This window comes from Opisthocomus hoazin, chromosome 7 (genome assembly GCF_030867145.1).
Source record: "Opisthocomus hoazin isolate bOpiHoa1 chromosome 7, bOpiHoa1.hap1, whole genome shotgun sequence".
Classification (NCBI taxonomy): Eukaryota; Metazoa; Chordata; class Aves; order Opisthocomiformes; family Opisthocomidae; genus Opisthocomus; species Opisthocomus hoazin.
In genome coordinates this window covers 70,680,419-70,691,736 of record NC_134420.1, presented here as the reverse complement: position 1 = coordinate 70,691,736, position 11,318 = coordinate 70,680,419, and the positions used below count along the sequence as shown (strand labels likewise).

The 11,318-nt window shown below is 47.2% G+C and overlaps 1 protein-coding gene across 1 annotated transcript; it reads left to right on the top strand.

Annotated features, from left to right (window-relative positions):
• The first annotated feature begins 594 nt into the window (after positions 1-594).
• MAPK1IP1L (mitogen-activated protein kinase 1 interacting protein 1 like) lies at positions 595-11,092 on the top strand. Its single transcript, XM_075427083.1, has 4 exons — positions 595-678; positions 6,732-6,759; positions 7,298-7,999; positions 8,453-11,092. The coding sequence occupies exons 2-4, from the start codon at positions 6,736-6,738 to the stop codon at positions 8,462-8,464; spliced, it is 738 nt and encodes a 245-aa protein (XP_075283198.1). The 5' UTR covers positions 595-678; positions 6,732-6,735; the 3' UTR covers positions 8,465-11,092.
• Positions 11,093-11,318: the final 226 nt, after the last annotated feature.

Genomic DNA, 11,318 nt, shown 5'->3' with positions numbered 1-11,318 from the left:
CTCTGGAGATATTCCAGCCCCGCCTGGACGCGGTGCTGTGCAGCCTGCTCTGGGTGACCCTGCTTGGGCAGGGGGTTGGGCTGGGTGACCCACAGAGGTCCCTGCCAGCCCCTGACTTTCTGGGATTCTGGGATTCTGTGAACACGCCGCCGCCACCGAGTGTTTCGCCCTCCTCCTCCTCACCCCGCAGGCCGGCCGTGGGCTGAGGCAGGCCGGAGTGACAAACCCGCCCAGCTGGCAGGCCGCGCTGTCCTTCCATTAGGCCTGGAACGTGGAAACTGGACGATTTGGGTAAATTTAACCAAAACCCGGCGGGATTCTGTGGCAGCTGAGGGAGACCCGGCAAGGGCGCAGTGCAGGGGGCTGCGGGCCCACCCGAAGGGCCTCGGCGGGCGGGAAGGGTCCACGTGCCCCCGCGCGGCAGTGGGGCGCGGCGGTGGGCGGGGTCTCGCCAGGCGGGGTGGGCGTGGCCTCGCAAGCGGAGAGGGCGGGGAGAGGGGAGGGCTCGGCGCCGACTCGAATGGGTGGGGCCGAAAGCGGTCGAGCTTCCGGTCGGGGGAGGCGGGGCGTGTGACGCAGTTCCGCTTCCGGCTGGGCTTCGGGGTGGCGGTGGTGCTGCGGGCCCGCCGCCTCCTGCCTCCCTCCCGGCCTGGGCCGCGCCGTGCTCCTCCCGCCCAGGTACCGCCGCCGGGACGCAGGGACGGACGGAGGGAGGGCCCGAGCGGCGCGCGGAGGGGGGCGGAGGGAGGGGCTGCCGTCCCGGGCCGCCTCCGGGCCGCAGCTGGCGCTTCCCCCCCCCGGGGAGCGGCGGAGGGCCTGGCGGCCTCGGGTGAGGGGCGGCAGACAGCCCCCCCCCCCCTCCCCGGGGACTCGCCGCCTGGGTAGGCCGCATCACGTCGGGGCGCCGGCCGGGTGCCTGCCGCCGCCTCCCGGTACCGAGAGCGGGTCACGGCGGGGGCGGCTCCGCGGGGCGCGGGAGGTTCCCGTGTAGCGGGGCCCGTTCGAACTGCGCGCCCCGGTGCTGGCTGCTGCGTCCTGCCTTTGGGCGGCTGGTATTCGTGCTGCGTGGCCATGACCTGTAAATAACTGTAGCAGCAGGCGTGGATGGCGTAGAAGCGACTGCTTAACTCAGAGGTTCCTCACTGAGGAAGGCCTCGGGCGAGTCAGTGATTTATAGCTTATAAGAAATAGATTAATTTTGTCAAATGTTGATCTTCTCAAGGCAGCTGACTTGGTGGGAGGGGTAGCACCGTGTGGTGTCAAAGGACGCGTTTCCCAGGGAGAGAACCACTTACCTGACAGGCCTCATCGCTGGGACAGAGCTTGTTTCTAGGTGGATTCTGCGGAAAACAGTGCTGATCCAATGCTGTTCAGTCTTATTGTCAGTGTAGGAGCAAAGGTTTTGAGCAAAACAAAACCGACGTGCCCTGAAACTGCCATCCCCGAGGCCTCTGGAGCCCAGCGGCTGATGCAGAAACAGGCGGTGAATATTAAAGCTGGAAAGCGCTTTAGGTACTTTGGAAACTTGAGCTCATTCAAGTACGTTTTCACAGTGCCAAATCGAAACGTGACAGATGCCAGCTGTATCCATGCAGTGGGACTGCGTCCCGAGAAGCGGTTATCCTGGAAAAGAGCGCTTGTGAAGGAGCAGAAGGGTGTGTGGTTTCATTTGTCGTTGTTGAGGCCAGAACTGGAATATGACACACAGTTTTGATGGGTTTATTGGTGGGAGGAAACCAGCAAGCCTGCTGTGAAGGTGTTTGAGAGTCGCTCGCACTCGGGGTCAGTGTGTTTATTACATCCAAAACAAATAAAAATAATGAAGATGATAATCCCTGAGTGTATAGCTTTGGTAGAAGGAGTACACAGCTAGTTCAGAAAGACTTTTGATAATTGGAAGCTAAAGCTGTAAGTGGGAAACAAAGTATTGTTTAAAATGAGGATAACATGACGAGAATGGGTTCCGTAGCTCTCAAGAAAGTTTAGAGGCAACTATGGAAGAAATGTTTTAATTATTCTGAGCTGCTGGAGTAGTGTATATTTCGCAAGATTCACAGGGTAGGCTGGTGTGGAGAGGAGTTGTCTTTGATGGTGGAGACTGGCAGTTCTCCGCTGGCTTTGTATCGCAGCTGGCACACAAACGAGCCACCTCAGAAGTGATAGATGTCTGCCGGGTTTGGAACCATCTGCTTATGGTGTGGTGACCAGCTGAAGCGATTCGGTCTGGTCTTGGTGGGGAGGCAGCCGTGAAACTAAATGGGCTGCCACAGGTGGGAAACCGGAACAGCTTACAGTTCCTTATGGCTTTGTGTTTTACAGGGCTTGGAAACCGATATCAAAGACCTCTAATTTTGAAATGGGGTTTTTTTTCTGGTAGTTGATAATTTATAGCAGATGCACTAACATGCATCATTTTGGTTGTCACTCTTAATTAAATCTGTCTGGAAGATACAAAGACTGAAAATCTGAAAAGTGAAAATCTGACTTGCCTCCTTTTTTTCAGTCAAGACAGACATGGGAAGGGGCAAAAAGATCACCCAATCTCAAGTAGCTGCTAGTGATGTAACTGTTGTTTCCTCCCCGCACCAGTCAGCTTGTTTACCAGCTGTATTTATTCTCCCAAGGAATAAACATCCAGGTCAGACTAAACGATTGCATGGTACGGAAGCGCATCAGTTAGGCTGCCGAGAAGGCGTCAAAGCTGGGGAAAGGGCCAGCTGTAAAATGTTGATGCTTAATGCCTGAAGGTAGAAGCTGCAGAAATTTGCATATTTTAGAAAACATTTAGAAGCTGTCAAAGATTTGGTCTCTCTTCCATTTTATCTGTATGGCTATGTTGGGTAGTTGCAGTTATGTGGGCAGAAATCTTGTTGTAGATGAGGTTGTGCTGGTAGGTATTAGTCATGTTACAGTGACAAAAGAGCTCTTTGCTGATAGAGCCATGCCACCCAGTGGAAATGCAGCAGAGCCTCTTGCATCTCGAGAGCATTTTTCTGTGTTTGAGAGATGATCTTGGAGACAGGAACTAAATCTGGCACATCAAGTGTTTGAAAAATGTCATACAACTCAAAAAAAATGAAAGCAGTTGATGCTTCATTTTGGATAGCTTTAGTAGAAGAAAGAAAAAGTGTTTTGGACAGCTCTTTCTAACAAGGGTCCCTAAGGACTGGTGATGGATAAAAGCCAGGAAAGGCAAGAGCATGAGAAAAATGCTCCTACATCCATCAGTTTCAGTGGGCTGGATGTGATCAGGGAGGGCTCGGAGCTGAAAAGAACCAACTGTGGAGCTGTTTTATTGTGGAAGCTGTTCAGCAGGATGGATTTCGTATGCTACAGGTAGTACCACGCTTCCAGAAATGGGGATTTTCACAGAAAATCACTGAAAATCACCTCTCTGAAAATCACTGGTTGTTCTTAACGCTGTTGGTAGAGCTCGCCTGCCAGTGCCACGTCGGAGGAGGGCTTCCCAACCTTTCTCCAGCCTGCAGCATGGAGCCCAGCAGGCTTGCTCAGCTCACCTACGCGCTGTTGACTTCCGTGGGTGTCCGGGAGGGCTTGGACCGTGGTCTGAAGATGTTGCTGTGGACGGTTTCTGGGTAGGTGCAGACCTACCCACCATTCAGTACAGTTTTTCAAAATCTTGAGCCCACGCGTGAGTGGTGGGGAATTTAAAATGGAATTACGTGGAGGGCTTCTGTCTGACAGTCGGTCTAATTTGTGAGCATGCACATGCCTCGGGCAATACTTTGACAAATGTAATTGATATTTCTGTAAGGTTGTGATTGAAATTCTTTGTGCCCGTGTTAAACAATTTGAATGGAATATAGATTCTGGACTTCAGTTCCCATTAGTTCGTGTGTTGTCTGAATGCGTCTGATGGCAATTTCGGTTTCTTTTTTATGAAGTGAAGGTGGCAGTACCCAGATGAAATGTGTGTTTAAAAACCATCCCTGAAGTAGGCCATCCTGTCTGCGAGAGGATCCTTGACATGCTTGGCGTTGACTCAGTTACGCCAAATGTTGCCAGCAAATGTTGCTCTAGTCTGCTTGCCAAAGTAAAAAAGCCACAAAATCTCATTAGAGGCTATGCTTAGCCACACTTTTTTTTTTTTCTTAAGTCATGTAGCAGAATTGTGTCCTTATTTTTCATACACAGAAATATTTTGAAATTATGTACTGACAAATACTGGGGATATTTGTCGATATTTTGTAAGCAGACCTGTTTCAGCTGTATTCATCCGCTGCTTTGACTTGAATTTACTACTCTGTTACTTTTGCGACAGATCATGGGATTTTCTTCCGAGTTCTTCTTTAGGTTTGTTTCCTCTCTTCCCTTTCTCCCTTGCAGCATATATTCTAACTTCTTCCGTGGGCTTTGTTCAGTCTCTTGTAGATCTGTGTTTCAGTTGGTCTCTCCCATCTCTCCATCCGCCCAAAGAAAGGAGGATTCTCCTGGGCTGCTGTGGTGTTGCTTCTTGCTAACCTGGGGGGTTTTGTGCTTGTGAAGGCGTTTACACACGCACTTACGTGGAAAGTTCTTTTTGTACTTGTCTCTATATTAATGGTTCATTTCTGGTATTTTGTGGGTTATATTAAGTAATTTCTGTATTTGTATTGGTAAGTTGAACCACAGTGCCACTAAAGAGCAGATACCAACATCTGACAATTACTGAGCATGGTTCATTGCAAAAGCTGATGAACTCTATTAACATAAGAGCTCTCTATTGGAGAGAGATTGGGCTTTTGCTGGTAGATGTCTCCAACAGAGTAGACAAATGTAGAGTGGTGCATATAATTTCATATCTAAAATGGTGGGCTGACCCTTAACACTGAGGAATGAAATATTGCCGTAAAAGTGACGGTTCCGTAGTGATCCAAAACCAGATGAAACATTAAGAAGTGTTAGGAAGGAAATAAAAGACAAACCAGAACATAACTATATAAATCAGTGGTTATGCCACATCTTGAATTCTGTGTTTTTTTCTTGTCATTCATCTCAAAAGATACAAAAGAATTGGAAAAGCCTCAAAGAGAGGCAGTGAGGATAATCAAAGGAACGGAATAGCTGCTGCACAAGGGGTAATGCAGTAAGCTAGAGCTCAGCCTGGAGAAGGAACAGCTAAAAGAAAAGGGTAGAAATCTGTAGAATAATGATCAGCACGGGCAGGGTGGATAAGAATAGACTTTCTGATTTCCTCAGCTGCAAGAATGAAGGAGCAACTCTTGAAACTACTAAGATCCAGGTTTAGAACAAAAGAGAAGGTGCCTTTTTGTGTAACAGCAGCCCTATGGAGTTCCTTGCCAAGGGGTGTTGTAGGTACAAGCAGGAAGACTAGATGTGTTTGTGGCAGGTAAATTATTTGAGGGTTGTTATTCCACAGAAATTGCCTACAGCTTGGGAAGTCTCTGAGCTTGGAATCATTGTGGTATTGGGGTGAGTGTCATCCCTATTCTTGTTCTTCCCTACTGGTCACTGTTGAAGATAAAATGGGATGCTGAGCTAAATGGCCCCTTGTTCTGATCCAGTACTGTCCTAAGATTAGGAAATTGTCTAGATAGTAATGAACTTACAATACAGTTTCAGAGAAGACTCTAGTTTATATCCATGTTATTTGCATTATGTAATTTATAACCTCTTTATCATACCTGTACAAACCTCCATCCCCGAGACCAACGTCTGTTTAAAGGTCGGGTCTCCACCATCAACAAGGAAGAACAAGGATTGTTTTGCGTGGGGGTTCAACTCGGCAGTAGCATTTGTGCTTTTGACTTACATTTTGCATTTTTCCTCCTCTTCTGTTCCTCTCTGTCTCCTGCACCTACCCCTAAAACCTCTGGCTGCACTGGGGCATGTCCACCTATTTCACCTGCTCTTGGTCATCTTTTTAAGAGTTCTTCACCTCCAGCTAATATTTGTTGTCAGTTAGTCGAACTGAGTATGACTTCAGCTGCCCTTTTGTGTGGGTAATGAAGATTGACAAAACCAGCCAGTATTCATTGGGGTGAAATTCTGGAAACCTCTTCAGTGCAGTGGTTGCCTTCATGAAAAGACAGCACATGGTTCATTGGTCCCCGTTTTCAGTGCTCCTTGTAAGAGTTGAAAAGTTGGAAGTCAGGTGCGCATTGACGACGCTGTTGGTGTGTCTATGTTCGGTTAAGGCTCGCGAGCCACAGTTGGTGAACATCAATAAGGGCATCCACTACCTTTAGTGTGTTCTGAAATAACTGGAGGATAAAGCGTCAGCAAACTGTAGTTGTTTTATTTCTGACAATAAGATCTGCGTGGGGGTTTAGTCGTGGTTTGGTTTAGATGCGTTAACTTCACTTGCAAGCAGCCTGCCGTACTTTTTCCGAGTCCCAGTTTAGAAAAGACCTTGAATACTTCGCAGGCATCGCTGCCTGGGTAGGCTGCCTACTTGTAGGAATATTTGAAGTATTTTTTCTCAGTGTAATGTGACCCATTTACGTTACGTGTCGGTCCTGTCTGAGATGAGACAGGTAGAGGCTGAAGACTTTCCTTTCTGTAAGAACTTTATCATGGAGAGGAAAGTGTTTGGGTAGCACATACCTGTGAGGGCCAGAGTTGTTAAAATGAAGCCACTGCCAAGAGGCGCAGCCAGCTCAGCACTTACTGTGGTCTGAGTGAGGCAAATGTAGAGTTTGTCTCATGAACTCTTGCTTGAAATACTTTTATTTTCAACAAATTTCACTTTATCTTACCTTACTTTTCAGCAAAATGTCTGGAACTGATGATTTTTCGGTAAGTAACAGTTTTTCTTTCCTGAAGATCAGCCGGTTGTGTTACTTCTTTCTAAAAGTTGAGGTACTTTTTCAAGAAGAAGGAGAGCTTACAGCCGAGAGGCAATTTCCTCTGTATTGCAGTTGTGGCATTTTCCTTTTGGGTGGATGTAGCAATCTGTGGACTGAACATAGGAAGCTGCTAGGTGCCTCCCGGTTTCTCCTCTGCTGTGATATTAACAAAGGAGTCGTGCTTTAATAGTGTCAGAATAGCTGTAATGGAAAGCTACAAAAATCTTTTCTTTTCGGGTTTGTGCTGCAATTGCTTAGTGTCACGTGTAGTAGGTCGCCTTTGGTTTTCTAACCGCAGCATGTCAAAATGCCTCTTCTACCTTAACGATAGGCGCTGCACAAAAATGAATGTAATCATCTCTGTGCAGCAACAGAGAGCTCTCTTCCTCGCATTTTGGCCATTGAAACATATACGTGTAGCAGGTGAATGTCAGCAGCTAGTGAGTCCAGTAGGCGTTTTCCATACTCACTGATGCTTTATCTTTTAGTTGGCAGATGCTTTACCAGATCAGTCGCCTGCTAAAACCTCCAAAGTGAGCAGTACAAAACCTGGTCAGCCACCGCAGGGTTGGCCAGCTTCGAATCCTTGGAACAACCCAAGCGCTCCCCCCGCGGCGCCAACCGGACTGCCACCAAACACGTCCGCTTCCAGCGTGCCATTCGGACCTCCGCCAACAGGAATGTATCCTTCAATGCCCCCCGGACCGCCTGCTCCATTTCCTCCTCCTCCTACCGGACCCTCTTGCCCTCCTCCTGGTGGTCCATATCCACCCCCAACTGTGCCAGGTCCTGTCCCACCAGGGCAATATCCTCCACCAAATATGCCCTTTCCAGAGCTTCCAAGACCTTACGGTGGTCCGACGGAGCCAGCTGCACCTCCTGCTCCTGTTGGGCCATGGGGATCCATGCCCTCTGGAGCATGGGGACCAACAATGGGAGGGCAGTATCCTGCACCTAGCATGCCATATCCACCCCCAGGGCCATATTCCGCTCCTACCCAGACTCCAGGGGCGGCGCCAACAGTACCATGGGGTACGGTCCCACCTGGAACATGGGGACCTTCACCGCCAGGTCCATTTCCTCCACCCACAGGATCATATCCAGCTCCAGGACTATATCCTACGCCCCCTAATCCTTTTCAAGTGCCATCTGGTCCTGCTGGTGCTCCGTCAATGCCTGGTGGTCCCCATGTGAGTATTTAATTTTCGTCTTGAATGACTCTAAAACGGTAGACTTTTAAGCCTGGAAATTCAGTAGCGTGAGACCTGTTAGCGCAGGTAAGGAGTCGCAGCACATTTGTCTTATTTCTGTAGCCAGTGGAGTAATAACCAGCTTCTTAAATACGTAACTAAATATGCTGGAATAGTGAAGTGATGTCAAGTAGGAGTGTGTCTAAGCATCACATTACAGTGGTCTTCTACTACTTGGAAAGCCTTCTCTAAAAGGCAGAAAAAGGGGGAAAGCCTTGTAATAAATGCTGAAAGAAAAAATACTCTAGTCTCTGTAAGCTAGAGAGACTGCTTCTAGGGCACGCAGGGAGGGAATAACAAATGATAGGAACAAATTTGGCTTTAATTACAAATTTTTGTAACTGTGAACTTTGTGAAAAGCCTGTATTGACCATGAATTATTGTCTCTTGCAGCCTTACCGTTGAATACATTCTGGGCAACAAAATACTGTAGCTTTCCACCTTCATCCACTACTTACAGAGATTTTTACAGTTTTTGTTTCAGTAACATTTGGGGCTATGAAGAGTACTTGCCTCTTGTGTGTGCATTAGAGGTATGAAGGAACAGTTTGCGTCAATTTACCTTGCTGATATGCTGGCGTAATTGTTTGGTTTAATAAAGCGAATCACGAAGAGCGGAAATAAAACTAACATCTGTGGTTCTTACATTGGCAAGTATTCCTTGGAAGAATGGGAGTTGCCGAGAAAGGATTATAAAGAATCAGGCTCAAGGACTTAAAAAAAAAAATGAGTTCTTAAATTTCCATGAATGCTTTAAGTCTTGTTGCCAGACGTGTGCTGGTCACTGAATGGATGGATAGTCATATTTTGTCTATTTTCAGGTTATTCTAAAATGTCAATAAGAAGTGTTTCAAGATTTTTGTCGAGAAATCTAATTTTTGAACATGCTACAGTAATTGAAACGAAAGAGACAGAGCATGTGAACTTGAAGGTTTTCTCAGCGTTTTGTACATACTCGAAACAATTGCTCAGTCTGGGACTACGGAAGAGAAGATCCGCATTCGAAGTACTCGGTCTGACTTGTCAGCACACTGTTCGTGTTCACAAACAGGCGTTTACGTGCAAATTAAATAACCTGGATGTGCAGTTAACTTTGAATCAACAAATGTGAGTTTTATGCATGCCGATGGGGACATCATTTTGCCAGTTCTCATTCTGTGGTGGTTGGAAGTTTGGCTTGGTCTGTGTAAAGAGAAACGGATTCCCACGTAGGTAAGGTACTTCCCCATTTCTGACCTGGGTTCTAGTCATTTAAAATTTGACTGTGCTGCTGGGTTGTGTCAACTCGGCAGATTTTAGAGTCCCTAGAAAATGAGCTTAAAAGATCAAAAAACCCCAACCTGACAATTCCCTTCCCGGCAGTTTTTGGCGCAGCGTTATCCGTCAGCTCCGAGGATCCTTATCGTCACAGCTGAGAACGGGGAGGTCTGACGGCAGCTCCGCTGAGTGGGGTCTGATGGGGAGGGGTCCCCAGTTCCCAGCTGGGTGTCTGCGTACCTCACTGAGTCGGTGTGATTTCGGAGTCGCTGAATGTCTCGAAGCCTGTGCGCTGCTGTGTAGCTGTCCCCTCGCCGGAGGGGCACTGCGGTTAAGTTTTCGTCTTCTTGCCGTACCTGTGCAAAGAGCATGCAGGGGGTGTGCTGCGATGCGACTGTGGCGCTTCCACCACGCGCAGCCGCGTGTCGGTGAGGTCTGGCACTCGCTGTGGCGCGTCACAGCCGAGACTCGGACCACGGACAGCTTGCTTCATCCCCAGCTGGGGAGATCCTCACTTCGCCTCTGTGGGTAGAACTAGGAACAAATTTTTGCGTAACATGGAGTCTTTGTATCATGGAACTGTGAAAGCCAGTGAATTCTTTTCCAGTACCTTATCGTGGCTTCCTGCATGCATGTGATGGACTTCTTAAAAACAAATGGGGCGACGTGGTGGTGGTGCTTGTTAGTAGTCCTGGCCTTCATGGCAAAGTCCTGCAATGTTTTTGCAGAAGAAAGCAGTCAGCTCAGCTGTGGCTGTTCTAATCTAACGTCACGAAAGCTGATAGCAAAGGTACGTGTGTGTTTTTGGGTTAGGAAGACAATACTGGAGTGGAACAAAAACACCATTTCAGCTTAAAACTTCGCATCTGTAACCCTAGAAATAGGAACCAAAAGTGCAAGTCTTCATTAACCTTAAAAAGCCCCAGTTGCCCCCTCAAAGAACAGGCTTGGCTTACACCGTGGCAAGACCGCTTAAAAATAAACATGGGAGAGCACTGACCACGTTTGCTCAAGTGCTTTTTTGATACCTGCAGCCTTAGAGTGAATTGATGTCATGAAAAAGCATTTATTCCAAATGAAGGGATCACGCAGCAGCAGCAACGCTCCAGTTACACATTGCCCTGGCCGTGTGTCTTTGCAGGGAGTGGGGAGAGACAGGAAAGGATAAAGCAAACGTAGCGAGTACCGGTTTTTGGAGAGAGGATTTGTGAGAGTAACTAGACTTCTAGGTTCTTCCTGAAATAGGCGGGTTTATTACTGGAACATTTAGCCTAAAATTCAGTATATATGGGATGTTTTTCAATGTATATGCGTATTTCTTGAGGTCATGAAAACTGTTTCATAACCCCTTTGTTTTTGTGAGCAAAGTTCTTTGCATAGCAGTGAAAAGGGTATACCTGTTAATCTATTGTGTAAAAACTCCAGTTGTCACTATATACCGTGTAGTAACTTTATCACATGTTATGTCAAGTGTGAGCAACTTCTGGCCTGAAGCTTCTGCAATGGAATTTGTACATTTCTATGCATCGTTTGAGTTCAATTGCTGAGAAGTTCGTTTTGACTTGTGCTTTGAGATTGACATACTGCATTTGTTTACAATATGAAATATAAGCAATCACATCTTTAAAGTATAGATTATCACCTGCTGCTGTATTTTCTTTAGATGAAACAAATATTGCTGTATGATAGTGAGAAGCTATAAATACAGGATTTGATATTTTTTTGAAAATGCTGTCACTTTTGTATAAGATTAGACATTAAACGTATTTTCAAGACTGTCGCGTTTACTGTTTTTCAATGACTGCTTTTGACATGCTTCTGTAGACTTTTGCCTTGAATGGATAGTGAGAATAGGACGTCCTTGATTTGCAAAGACAATATAAAATCAGACTTACTTGACTTCTGTGAGTGTTTTTCCTCTTCCTTTTGTGATTCTTGCAGCCTGTGCGTGAGGCATGTTAAGTGCGGACGCGAGCATTGCTATATTGCGGGACGTCAGCCT

Bases quoted from the DNA above. Each gene is read 5' to 3' on its own strand.
- MAPK1IP1L (XM_075427083.1), top strand. From the start codon at position 6,736: ATGTCTGGAACTGATGATTTTTCG. The intron at 6,760-7,297 runs GTAAGTAACAGT...TTTATCTTTTAG, and splicing joins CTGGAACTGATGATTTTTCG to TTGGCAGATGCTTTACCAGA.